Consider the following 12,867-nt stretch of genomic DNA (forward strand, 5'->3'; position numbering starts at 1 on the left):
CGTCTGACCTCAAAGTGCACAAGCTTCAAACTTGAGTGTTGGCTGCGATTTTCAAGCTGAAATCACGTTCGGTGTGAACGCAGCATAACACTTCTGATGAAATCTTCCAAGTGTTAGCTTTATTTTGACACCAACAATATTTAAGTAGAGTTTGTAAAAACTGAGATTCTGCATGATGTTTGAGCAAAAACATCAAGAAACATCAAGAGGTCAAATATTGAACTGAACTCATTACCTGCTGGTTTTCTGTTTTAGTGTTGAAGCTAACAGCTAGCAGCTAACAGCTAATATTCAGATTAAAGGAGAGAAAACGTGTTTTAAAGGTTGTGACCTGCTCCTCCTCTCCTTCCAGCCTCACCTGGCGGTCGGCAGCAATGATTACTACATGTCCATCTACTCTGCAGAGAAGAGGCTCAGATAACACCAGCGCCCCCCTCCCTCCCCTGCAGGACGTAAAGGACGTTTCTCTTGTACAGATCCTCCACCCACCGAATGTTTCAGAGATGGCTGCTGATAAACCCGTGTTCAGAATGACTCTATACATACATATAAATATCTATATTAGTATTATTGTTTATTCTTATTATGGAGCTAATGATTGTCCACTTGGCTGCGCTGAGGAGTCTGTTTATTTAAACAACAGCAGAAGAAGAAGAGGATCTATTTTATCGAGCGCAGCGAGCATCACTACCTGACTGAACTTTGACCTCACCTGTACGTGGCCCGGACTTTAACACACACACACACACACACACCTGAGGTTTCTGCCCTGCTGCCTGGAAGGACGGACCCTCCGCCTGCTCCTCCTCATCCTCCTCATCATCACCGAGCTTCTCGCTGTGCCTCAGAGGCTGTTTCTGTTTTTACCTGAGCACCTGTTCAGAGTTTACGACACATCCTCCTGTTTTCATCATCATCCTGTAATCGCTGCAGCTCCCCCCGCCTCCYTCGCTGACAGGAAGTGATTATTTGGTCAAACCGCAGGAGGTCAGCTGTTTTTCTAATCGCTCTCAGGTTTGTTTGGTTTGGTTTAACCGCCAGTCTGCTGTGTTTTGGTCATGTTCTGGAGAGCTGGAGATGTTTCTCCAGGTTTCTCCAGGTCTTTGTGCAGAATCAACGTGTCAAATTTGTTACAATTTGTTTCTAATTTATTATTTTACTTCATTCATTTTGTTGGACGTTCCCTCCACGATTGCCTCCTTTCATGGCCCCGCCCCTCTGCATCACGTGACCTCTCCCCCCTCCTCCTCCTGCAGAAGGAGTGAAGTTTAAAACCTCCCACGGCGTTCTCTGACCCTCGGCACCAGAACCACGGTCCGGCTTTGAGTTTTAAGGTTTTAGATTGGAAGACAGAGAGTTTTTGTGGCAGCAGTAAAAGAAGGAAACATTCAGAACAATCAGGTTTGTCTGTGAGACTTCAGATGGTTTCTGTGGTTTAGAAGAGTTGAAATAAACCAAATCCAACACCTGATCTGCTCTGCTTCTTTAAATCATGATCTGAGGAGCTTCAGCTTCTCATTAACACACTGCAGACCGGCATCATACATTTGTTAAATAAGAGCTCGACCAGAACCAGAACCTCTGAGTGGATCGGGCTGCCACCAAGCAGGAAGACCATCATGAAGACCACGGAACGCTCCACACAGCTCAGGGTTGCAGACAGACCTGCAGAGACTTGATGCTGCAACACAAAGGGGGGTGAATATTTATGCACACACCAGCTTTTATTAAACATTTGTTCAGTTTATTTAAAACCAGGTTTGTTTTGCCTCTCCCATCAACCTTMATTAATCTGAAGTGTTCTTTGTTGCTTTGAATCAACATAAAAAACTGATTGAAATTTAAAAACTGATCAAGACAAACTGGTTTATAAATATCTGCAACATCACAACTCACTGAGGACTCTGTGAAATATCAACATGTTATTTTAAAAAGACCGACTCTTCATTTAAAACTTTTAAAGATCCCAGAAATGTTGTTTCTTGTGTAAAATGTTCAGCTGATTTTTAGAAGAATTAGTTTTATTTTCCTGATATGGAAGTACAGAACTTTAAAATTCTTACATTTTTTCCTTAAAATTTTAATTTTGAGATTAACGTTAATACTCTGACTTAAATTTCAGAATTCTGAGATTGGCATCCATTCAGAAGAGGATTAGGGCCACAGCAGATAATTAAGTTAAAAACCTTTTAGCAGTTTATCCTGTAAGGCTTTTGACTTTTTTTATCATTTGTAATGGTATCAAGCTCCGGTAAAAAAAACAAACAGAGGAAGTCATCTGATAACTTTGTTTTCAAACAAATACCCCAGGTAGCCTCTGGAAATGTCAGGAAATGTGTAAAGGCATAAATATGGGGTAAGACAACTTGTGTTGTCCCATACATAAACCAAATCATTTTTTGCCCACCGGAGGAACAAAGACTGTTAAGAGATTAATAATTTCTGACATTCTGAGAAGAAAATAACAGTTCTGGCATTTTTGTCAGCTTTCTAAGAAATGTTTGTTAAAATTTATAACTTTTTCTCTGCTTTCTGACTTTAATTTTAAATTTTTGAGAAAATAATTTGTCATTTTGTAATTTTTGTTTATCAATCTTTGTTTTGTAGAAATATTCTTCACTTTCACTGATTGTCCAGCAGGGGGCAGTGTAAGGGATGAGTCAGGGGTCATTGCAGTGATTTATGAGCATCCTACCAAATCATTCCAAACTAACTGAACACGAAAAGATCATTTTCAAACATCTCCTTCAGTGAACGAGTGGAGAACATTTTTATTTGTTTAAATCTAGTTTTAAACATTTAAAGCTGTAAGAACCAGTGTCAGTGAAAACTGCTTTAACTTGTTGATCTTCCTTTGAAGAATAATCATCTTGTTGTTGCTCAGGCTCTGCCGGTCGGGGTCAAAGGTCAAAGGCCTGAGCGCCTCGTGCCCAAACAGCCCGGCGTTACTCTGACTTTCATTTCCCACACGCACGCCGTACGTGGAGGAGAACATTCCACGGCAGCAGAGAGCCGGGCGGTGTGGACATCCTGAGGAAACAACACTCACTTCCTGTCAAATTAGGCCGAGCCGATGGCTGCGAGGGGCGATAACCGCCGCCGCAGAGGGGCCGAGCCAGAGCACCACCTTAGTGTGCGCTCCCACCCACAAGCAGCCCCCCGTGCAAACGTCAGGCAGCTTCAGTCTGAAGTTTGTTCTCCTGCAGMGCAGACAGGATGGGCCTCCTGCTACTGCTCGCCTCCTCGCTCCTCTGCAGCTGTAAGCCTCCTCCTCACCTCCTCCTTTAAAAACACCTGACTCTGACTCTAACCCATTCATTTTCTGTTTCTTCTGTCCAGGGAGACCAGTGGCTGCAGATCAACGTGAGTAAAACCTCAGATTTAACCTTCAGGCAGAAGGTTTGATTTAGTTTGAATCAGCTGTTTACCTCTAGAACAACCTGAGAGTCACACGTGTGTGTGTGTGTGTCTGTGTGTAAGTGTGTGTGTGAGAGTGGAAACTCGTTATCAGAGTGTTCTGATCGTTGGTGGGAAAGTGTTGGGGAGCAGAGTCTCACGCCTCAGAACCTGCAGTCTGGGTTTCATCYGTTTTATTTACCTGAGCTGGTTTCCTACAATGTTTAATATTTATTTATTGTATTCAGTATTTAACATTTTCATTGTGAGGGCTGTTAAAGAGACAAATATTGCTCATTTTAGACCAAAAAAAGGATAAGGGATGATTTTATTCAGTGTTGTATAAAATACCTCAAAGTTATACTTGCGTAAAAGTACAAGGAAAAGTTAAAGTCTCCTCTGAGAATAATAATAATTAAATTTAATTCAGTTTAATTAAAAAGCACCAAATCACAACAATTGTTGTGTCAGGTCTCTGTACACAAAAAAACAACAAACCTAAAGAAGAAGCAGATTGTGTTGAATCTTCACTTCATCACAGTCTCATCCTGAGCAGCTCATTAATGACAGTGGAGATAAAAACGATTTGTTTGTTTGTTTGTTTTTGTAATTCCTTTTAATTTTACTCAGAGGAAGTATATTTACTTTGTTAAAGTTCTAAAGTAATTTTTTTGAGGATTTGTAATTTTACCAAGTGTCCTGACTCCTGATGCATCTCAGTAATCCAGGTAGAAAAAATCTACCAAAATTTACAAAGTATTTTTTTTAAATCGTTACTTTTACTTTCATTTCATTTAAAACCTAAAAACGATATTTTACTTCTTTACTTTAAAATTGAACACCTAGTTACTCGTTTCAAATTAAATCTGTCAGAAGTCATCATGAGAGGAGCTGTTTCTGCAGTAAAAAATGAAGAATTGAATTTACTCAACAAGTCATGTCAGCTGGTTCCACTAAACCTGGTAGAGCAAATCACTCCGGGGGCCACAGATACTGCAGGTCAACAGCTGAGGGGCCCAACATCCAGTGAATAGAATAGAATAGAATAGAATAGAATAGAATAGAATAGAATAGAATAGAATAGAATAGAATAGAATAGAAACAGGCTTTATTGTCCTGTGTGGGGAAATTCAGGTGTAGCAGCAGCAGCAGATACATACATCAGTCCACAGAAACGGTTTATTGCTATGTGATATTATTAACTGTAGTAATAACAATATAATTAAAGACAGTAACAATAAAAATAAACATAGATCAAAATAAGAATAATAATTACTGTACTGACTATCAAGATGAAATTAGATAAAAATGAAAATAAAAAGCAAGGTATCATGCAGAAAAATGCAAAATTGCAAGAAAAAACAGTCATGACAGACTCATGATCTGGAGGGGGAGGGGGGTGCAAAATGAGTCGAACTCATTATGTCATGATGTAAATAAACCAAGTATCACAAAGATCTGTTACCTTTGAATGAGTTTATTTTGCTACATTTAATCCTGAATACAACATACAGAACCCAGTGTAATAACAGTAGTGATAATAAAACAATATCAAAAACAAACATAACACAATTATTATTTTGACATCTCTGACTTGCCACATTTTTAAACCAGTTTTATTTTCACTTTCATAGTTTTATCTTCAACTGCTTGTAGTTTAAACTGTCTTGGTTGTTCATGGAAATGTTTTTTTACCAGCTTTTAACCAAGTTTCTGATGGTTCTATAGATACCACACGTCTTTGTCGAACTAAAAGAAAAGTAAAAAATCAGGAGTTTGGATTTAAGAGATGAATGAACCAATTGGTGGGCCGCACATGGGTCATTCGTGGGCCAGAGGTGGCCCGCAGGCTGCCAGTTGAATAGCCCAGCAATAGAGTAAATTTCTTAAATAAATATGTATAAATTGCTCAATTTACTAAACCTGGTTTAGTGGAACCAGTTTGGAGTGTGTAAAGGTACTTTTACTTTCCTGATTTTTCTCATCAGTGAAATTTATTTTTACTAAAGTCATTTTCTGTTGAGATATTTTAACTTTTATTTAGTTTTTTTTTTCAAGTACTTTATAGACCTCTGCTTTTACTTGAGTGTAAATATGTTGAAGTAGCACTACTGGAGTATAATTTATGGATACTCTACCTGAGCATCCAATCAGCAGTCAGCTCAGGATGAGACAGGAAGTGACCTAAGCAGTGTTTTATCAGTTGATATCTGCGCTGCCTCCTCCAGACTTCCGGATACAAGGGGTGAGCCTGACCATCCAGCCCGGGTCRGAGGTGCGGCGGGGCACCAACGTGACCCTGAGGTGTCAGGCCAAGGTGATGGTTTCACATCCGGAGCTGCCGCTGAGGCGCGACTATGTCATGTACAAGGACGAGCAGGTGGTCTACAGGAAGGCCACCAGCTCCACTGAGGATTTTGTGTACCCCCTGCCCGATGCCAGAGTGTCCAACACCGGCAAGTACAAGTGCAGCATCCAGATCCAGGACCAGCAGATGACCAGTGGAACTCAGAAGCTCACAGTGACAGGTGGGTTGTCGTTCCTCTCGTCGGCTCACAGGTTCATTCAGTTTGCTGTAAGTCTCGTGTCTCTCCAGGCCTGTCGCTGCCCKTCATCCACCTCAACGAGACCACCGTTACGGAGGGCCAGGATGTAACGGCCACCTGCGAGGCTCCGGGAGAGACAGGCTCCTTCTACTTCCACTTCTTCGACGGCTCCGGGGAGCTCCACGAGGAGCGCATCAGCTCCAACCGGGTGGAGGCCAAGCTCCGCCTGAAAACTGTGGGCAGACACGGGGTCCACTGCAACTACACCGTGGTCCTCATGCCCAAGTCTGTGGACTCAGGGAACAGCATCACGTATAACGTTACTGTCAAAAGTACGCCGGGTCACTTTAGTCCGTAACTGTTTCAAGTTCTGAATCCAGAAGATGAATCAGATGTTTGAACAAAAGACATTTAGATAAAAAGAGTTTTGAGTTTAATGACAGCAGCACATCTTGTTCCAGGTCCACGTTTCCTTCATCCCTCCTCTTTTAACAACGCTCTGAAGAACTGAGACCAGGTCTGCAGGTTTTAGATGACCTGAGACCAGTTCTGCAGGTTTTACAGGACCTGAGACCAGGTCTGCAGGTTTTAGATGACCTGAGACCAGGTCTGCAGGTTTTAAAAGACCTGAGACCAGGTCTGCAGGTTTTAGATGACCTGAGACCAGTTCTGCAGGTTTTAGATGACCTGAGACCAGTTCTACAGGTTTTAGATGACCTGAGACCAGGTCTGCAGGCTTTAGATGACCTGAGACCAGTTCTGCAGGTTTTAGAGGTCCTGAGACCACGTCTGGAGGTTTTAGATGACCTGAGACCAGGTCTGGAGGTTTTAGAGGTCCTGAGACCAGGTCTGCAGGTTTTAGATGACCTGAGACCAGGTCTGGAGGTTTTAGATGACCTGAGACCAGGTCTGGAGGTTTTAGAGGTCCTGAGATCAGGTCTGCAGGTTTTACAGGACCCGAGACCAGTTCTGCAGGTTTTACAGGACCTGAGACCAGGTCTGCAGGTTTTAGATGACCTTAGACCAGGTATGCCCTGGATGGGAGCAGATGTTCTAGTCTCTGTCGACACTTTTCTGTATGGATGGAGTCTTTCCAGATGTGTCAGCTGCCTGTTACAGAGGCCTTAATGCACCCCCATACCAACAGAGAGGAAGTTTTTAGAGCTGTGTGCTGATGAAAGACTGATGGTTCCTCTCGTCTAGTCTGGAGGATGTGGATCCGTCTGGCCACAGAACAGTTCTCCACTGTGGTTCAGAGAACATGGCAGTGGTTCTGGATGGTGTTTCCTCTTTGCCTGATAGAGCTTTAACAGAACTGTGTTTACAGATGATGTGTGGAAGTGTTCCTGAGTCCAGAATCTAATACTGACTTTCATCCTTTCATCTCAGAGAGTAACACAGATTATAACTCTGTTGATGAGATTATTTTTATTCTGAAACTGATTATTTTTTGTTTCTTCGGTCCAAATTCTTTTTTTTTTAGACGTTGCTGCCATCAAATTCAAAATGACCCTCATTTTTCACTCAAATGAAACCTTAGTTTTAGTCGTTGTGTTTTCTGTGTTCCAGTGTGAATAAATATGAGTTTGTTCTGTTTTTAATTTGGACTCGTGATGTTTTGGGTTCCACAGAACTTTCCATCGCTCCGGTTCTGGATATTTCCCCTCTGGATAACGTTTACGAAGGAGACAATCTGACCATCAGGTGCTCGTCTGAGACGGATGAGAGTTTTAAAACGGTCGGCCTCATCCTGAGCCAGGGCACCAAGCTGCTGAGCAGCAGGAACTCGTCCTCTCCCATAGAGCACCACATGAAGGCAGAGGCCACGCCCCCGACGCTGACCTTCGAGTGCACGCTGATCGTGGAAAACGTGGTGAAAGTCGCCACGCAGAACGTCTCTGTGATGGGTGAGTGGGTGAAATCCTCACTCACACATTCTGTCACGAGTCCAGATGATGACTTGTTTCTCCTGCCGCTGTCCACAGACCTGTTCTCCGTACCGACGCTCACCATGTCTCCACGTGAAGTCTTCCAGGGAGAACCGATGACGCTGACCTGCAGGAGTGAGAGGGTGGCCCCCGACAGACTCAGCAGACTAGATCTGGTTTACAGTCTCGATCCAGCCGAGCACTTTGTGACCGCAACACAACCCGGAGTGTTTTCTCGCACGGCCATGAAAAGRGACTTCAGCTACACGTGCACAGCTGAGGCCAAAGGCATCAAGAAGCGCAGCGAAGCCCTGACTGTGCGTCCTAAAGGTCAGTTTTACATGTTGGTTTTACAGAAATAAAGATGGTAGCTTTTAATTTGACACTTATTAATAATTTATAATATCCTCTGGACAGAAAATCCTAAAAACACGACTTTATCTGCTGCAGATGGTTTGTTTTTGTTTGTTTTGTTCAAGTCAAGTCAAAGTTATTAAAGATTTTGTCTGGTTTTTAAAGTGCTAACTTTTGTTAGCATTTAGCAACTGATCTTTTTTTTCCAAAAATTTATTCATTTCATTTTAAAAAACAGAACACATTAAATACAGCAAAACAAAACAAATAAAATAAAATGAAAGGTAGCAGAAGAAGAAAAAAATCTTACACAGGTATCTGCCCCCATTTTCAAAAAAAATTAATTTCAAACATTAATAATCAAATAATAAAAACAAAAAATTTAACTCCTCAAACAGTAACTCTTACAAATACAAATTAAACATTTTCATATTTATTTAACAATTTAACTTTGATCATTTTTTTAAACAAATTAACTGAACCAGAATTTTTATAATCATTATCCAAATTGTTCCGTAATCTTATTCCTTTTACTGAAGTGCATCTGTCCTTCAGATTTGTTTGATGTTTTGGTTTTATAAACATTTTTAGTCCCTTCAAATTATAACAACTTTCCCTCATAACAAAATGTGATTGGATGTTTGAAGGWAACACATTTTTATGAGCCTTAAACATAACTTGCAGAATATAATAATCAACCAACTCATAAAACTTTAATAATTGTAATTGATGAAACAATATATTAGATGGGTGATAGTAATGCTTTCTTGTGATAATTCTTATAGCTCTTTTCTGCTAAATAAAAATAGGATTTGTAATTGTTTTGCATGCAATCCTGCAGACTTTTATACAAAAAATCAAATGTGGAACAGTTATTGAATTATATAATATAAATTGTGCTTTAACATCATCATCATCATAAGTCCTTTACTTTATAATATTGCAATAGATTTTGCTATTTTTGTTCTTAAGTAATTTATATGAGCTCTCCATGTCAGTTTATCTTCTTTAATTCAGGAGTTATTTATAAGTGAGTGTGTTTATCATCATAGTTACTCCTGCTGTTGCAGGGTGTACACCTAGCTAAACTAAAACAAATGCATTTGATTGAATTTGTTGTTTTGATACAGTTAAGAAAACTTGTGTATAAAACTGTAAAGCTTTGTTTGCATTTAGTTATGTTGTAAAAACTCACTCAATCTCCACGGTTTCTCTCCCTTCAGTTCACGTCTCGGTTCCAGAGATCTGGGTGAATGAAAGGGTGATCTTGGGGAAATCTTTCTCCATCTTCTGTGAGTCGAAATCAGGCAGTCTGCCCATCACCTACACCCTGTGGAAGGGCACCAACCACATCAAGACCTTCACCGTGGYCCTGATGAGGCAACAGGCTTATTTCCACGTCACCATCAACCACACCAAAGACATCAGCATGTACGAGTGTGAGGCGAGCAATGGAGGCAGGAGGATCCAGCGAAGTGACACGCTTAATATAACCGCCATAGGTAAATATTCAAACTTGAATTAAAAGATAAAATTATTTAGTTTATTTAGTTTCAATAGGTCAACCAGTGTTTACTGTCTTTACCAGCTAGATACCAGGTGTGTATCAGGTACTTAAAGGGATTGGGACTGTCTTATGAAGTGATTAGGTGTGGAACTTGTTCAGTACTAGGTATGTAATTTGTTAAGTACCGGGTAAATAACTTAAGTATTAGGTATGTAATTTGTTACGTAGTAGGTATGTAAATTGTTAAATACCAGGTATATAACTTGTTAAGTATTAGGTATGTAACTTGTTGAGTAGCAGGTATTTAACTTGTTAAATACCAGGTATGTAACTTTTAAAGTAGCAGGTATATAACTTAAGTACCAGGTATGTAACTTTTAAAGTACCAGGTATATAACTTAAGTACCAGCTATGTAACTTTTTAAGTAGCAGGTATGTAACTTTTAAAGAAGCAGGTATATAACTTGTTAAGTACCAGGTACATAATTTTTAAAGTACCAGGTATATAACTTGTTAAGTAGCAGGTATATAACTTGTTAAGTAGCAGGTATATAACTTGTTAAGTACTAGGTATATAACTTGTTAAGTAGCAGGTATATAACTTGTTAAGTAGCAGGTATATAACTTGTTAAGTACCAGGTATATAACTTGTTAAGTACNAACTTGTTAAGTACCAGGTATGTAACCTTTAAAGTTGCAAGTATATAACTTGTTAAGTACCAGGTATATAACTTGTTAAGTACCAGGTATGTAACTTTTAAAGTTGCAAGTATATAACTTGTTAAGTACCAGGTATATGACTTGTTAAGTACCAGGTATGTAACTTGTTAAGTACCAGGTATGTAACTTGTTAAGTACTGGGTATGTGCCCTGTAGGAACAGGGTACGTATTAGTACCCACCTACCAGCAGGGATGTATATGAAGACATCTGGGTGTGGTATAAAGTACCCATGTTGGGAATATACTAACAACAAGTACATARCATGTAAGTACCCAAATACTAGGCTGTGATTACATGAGAGATACTGCAACAAATATAGTACACCAAAATAACTATAAAGTTATTTTAATTGATAACCAAAAGGTTTGAAGGTAATTTCATGTTTGTTTGTTTTTTGTGTAGATCTGTTCTGTAAAACATAAAAACATAAAAACGTAAAAGCGTAAACGCCACAATCCATCTGTGTTCCATTTGGTTTTGACAGAACCCGTGGACAAGCCGAGCCTGCTGGTGGTACCTGACCTGGCAGACATCTCTGAGGGAAGTGATCTCCACCTCATATGTAGCGTACAGGGCACTCCGCCCATCACGTTCTGGTGGTACCGTGAAGGACAAAAGGAACCACTGGGCTCCTCCACCTCCGATCACAACCATGCCAACTACCACTTCACCGTGTCGTCCAAAGAGCAGAGCGGCAGGTACTACTGCATGATGCAGAACCGTGCCGACAACACGGTGGAAAGTGACCGGGTGAACATCGAGGGTGAGATGGATTTCAGCTCCAGACTTTCCTGGGGTTTTGTTTTGTTTTGTTTGTTTGTTTGTTTTTCGCTGAACTTTCTTTCTTCCTTTCTTTCCGTGTGTCTCGTCACAGTCCGCATGGTGTTATGGAAGAAAGCTCTGATCGGGGGCTTCCTCCTGCTGCTGGCGTCCATCGTCATCTTGGTGGGCTGTGTGTTGTACTTCAAAAGAAAGAGAGGTAGACAAACCTACAGTCCTCCAGAAACTCGGGCCTCCTGTGTCCCCCCTCCTCTCCTTACTGCACCTCCCTCTCGACTCACTCCTCCTTTTTCACTGTAGGTAAAAGAGAAATGGCTGCTGAGCTGTCAGTGTGAGTTGTTTGACTCTTTGTTTCTCATGAATTCGACAGATTTTTAGTTTTATCAGGTGTTGGAGACGTTTGGGTTCAGCTATTTATACACTTTAGGGAACTTCACTGGTTGGTTAGCATGTTGGTACTGCTAAAAATGAAACAGTTTTTAGTGCAAATCATCCCTCGTTTCTTTACATTCTGCTTCCAAACAGCCAGATTCTTTAATGATGGTTTAAAGTGGACTTGATGAACAGTTCAAGACGTTTTCCTTTGAACTTTTGCTGCTTTTTCACTGTTTTAGTCATTGTTTGTTCATTTTCAAAGAAATGTGTTTATTTTGTGTGTTAAACTTAACTGTGACGTATGAATCGTTCAGAGATATAAAGCTGCTAAACTTTGAACTAGAAAACCACAAGTCTGCAAGAAAATCTGACTCTTTGGAAGCCAGCTGTAAAGAAATGTTGGGTTCAGACCTTTGCAGAAGATTTTTCAGAGTTTAAAGATCTTTTCCTGCACCGTTGCCTGAGTTGACTTTATTTTCACCGTTTCTCAGAAAGCCTGCGAGCCCTAAATCAGATGACTCTTTAGCAGTGACTCTATCCCACGACACAGAGGTTTTTAACGCAGCTGCAGGTAGCTGGTTTTACTCTTCTCCTGTGCGTCACTAACAGAACTCTTCAGCTCAGGTTCTCACTAGGCTGTGACCCGAGGCGACCGCTGGTCCAGCAGCGGTCACCAGGAGGTCTCTAAAATGTCTGGAAGCAGTTCTGACTCCTTCACAGAGAGTTTAGTTGCTTGAGTTTTGTACAAGTTAAAGAGTTTTAGACATTTTAGTGCCCTGGAGCTGAATTTGACATTTTCACAGCTGTTCTAATGACAGAAAACGTCCCAGGCTACAGGAGGTCCATGTCTAAAAACCACAAATGAAAAAAATATATAAAATAAAATCCATGTTTCTGCAAACATGTGAAGGACGAGTGCTCAATGAGTTTGCTAAACATCGCTAAAAAAGCTAAAGCTAATTAAAAGAAGCGAAAAATTAGCTGAAAGCTAAAGGAGACAAAATTCAAGAAAAAAAGGCTAAATGAAAACAAATAGTAACTAAAAACTAGAAAAAAGAAAGTCATACATCTAGTTTAATGCTAAATGTTTGATGAAAGCTAAAAGAAACAAAAGGCTATGGAGAAGCTAAAAATAGCTAAACAAACAGTAGCTAAAAGCAGCACTATTTTAGGTAAAAGTTTCCATCCATCCATTCTCTTCCGCCTATCCGGGGTCGGGTCGCGGGGGCAGCAGCTTCAGAAGGGAGGCCCAGACCTCC

General features: G+C 40.5%; 2 protein-coding genes across 7 annotated transcripts in view; both read left to right on the forward strand.

The window, feature by feature from the left end:
• The window catches only part of rptor (regulatory associated protein of MTOR, complex 1), a gene marked incomplete at its 5' end in the record, with an annotated part of 2,466 nt that extends 995 nt beyond the window's left edge, over nucleotides 1-1,471 (forward strand). The window contains 1 exon segment of the mRNA XM_014032232.1: nucleotides 353-1,471. Coding sequence (XP_013887686.1) covers nucleotides 353-421 — 69 coding nt within the window.
• Nucleotides 1,472-2,156: 685 nt separating this feature from the next.
• The window catches only part of pecam1b (platelet and endothelial cell adhesion molecule 1b), an 18,949-nt gene continuing 8,238 nt past the window's right edge, over nucleotides 2,157-12,867 (forward strand). For 3 of the 6 annotated variants that reach the window (XM_014032226.1, XM_014032227.1, XM_014032229.1), the window contains exons 1-11: nucleotides 2,157-3,259; nucleotides 3,340-3,363; nucleotides 5,625-5,924; nucleotides 5,993-6,274; nucleotides 7,574-7,849; nucleotides 7,928-8,200; nucleotides 9,448-9,726; nucleotides 10,938-11,216; nucleotides 11,328-11,432; nucleotides 11,534-11,564; nucleotides 12,100-12,179. In XM_014032226.1, the coding sequence (XP_013887680.1) occupies nucleotides 3,217-3,259; nucleotides 3,340-3,363; nucleotides 5,625-5,924; nucleotides 5,993-6,274; nucleotides 7,574-7,849; nucleotides 7,928-8,200; nucleotides 9,448-9,726; nucleotides 10,938-11,216; nucleotides 11,328-11,432; nucleotides 11,534-11,564; nucleotides 12,100-12,179 (1,972 nt within the window). In that variant the 5' untranslated portion in view covers nucleotides 2,157-3,216. The remainder of the gene's footprint in view (nucleotides 3,260-3,339; nucleotides 3,364-5,624; nucleotides 5,925-5,992; nucleotides 6,275-7,573; nucleotides 7,850-7,927; nucleotides 8,201-9,447; nucleotides 9,727-10,937; nucleotides 11,217-11,327; nucleotides 11,433-11,533; nucleotides 11,565-12,099; nucleotides 12,180-12,867) is intronic. The other 3 variants (XM_014032228.1, XM_014032230.1, XM_014032231.1) reach the window with 2 other exon arrangements.

This window comes from Austrofundulus limnaeus, unplaced genomic scaffold, assembly GCF_001266775.1.
Source record: "Austrofundulus limnaeus strain Quisiro unplaced genomic scaffold, Austrofundulus_limnaeus-1.0 Scaffold1399, whole genome shotgun sequence".
Classification (NCBI taxonomy): domain Eukaryota; kingdom Metazoa; phylum Chordata; class Actinopteri; order Cyprinodontiformes; family Rivulidae; genus Austrofundulus; species Austrofundulus limnaeus.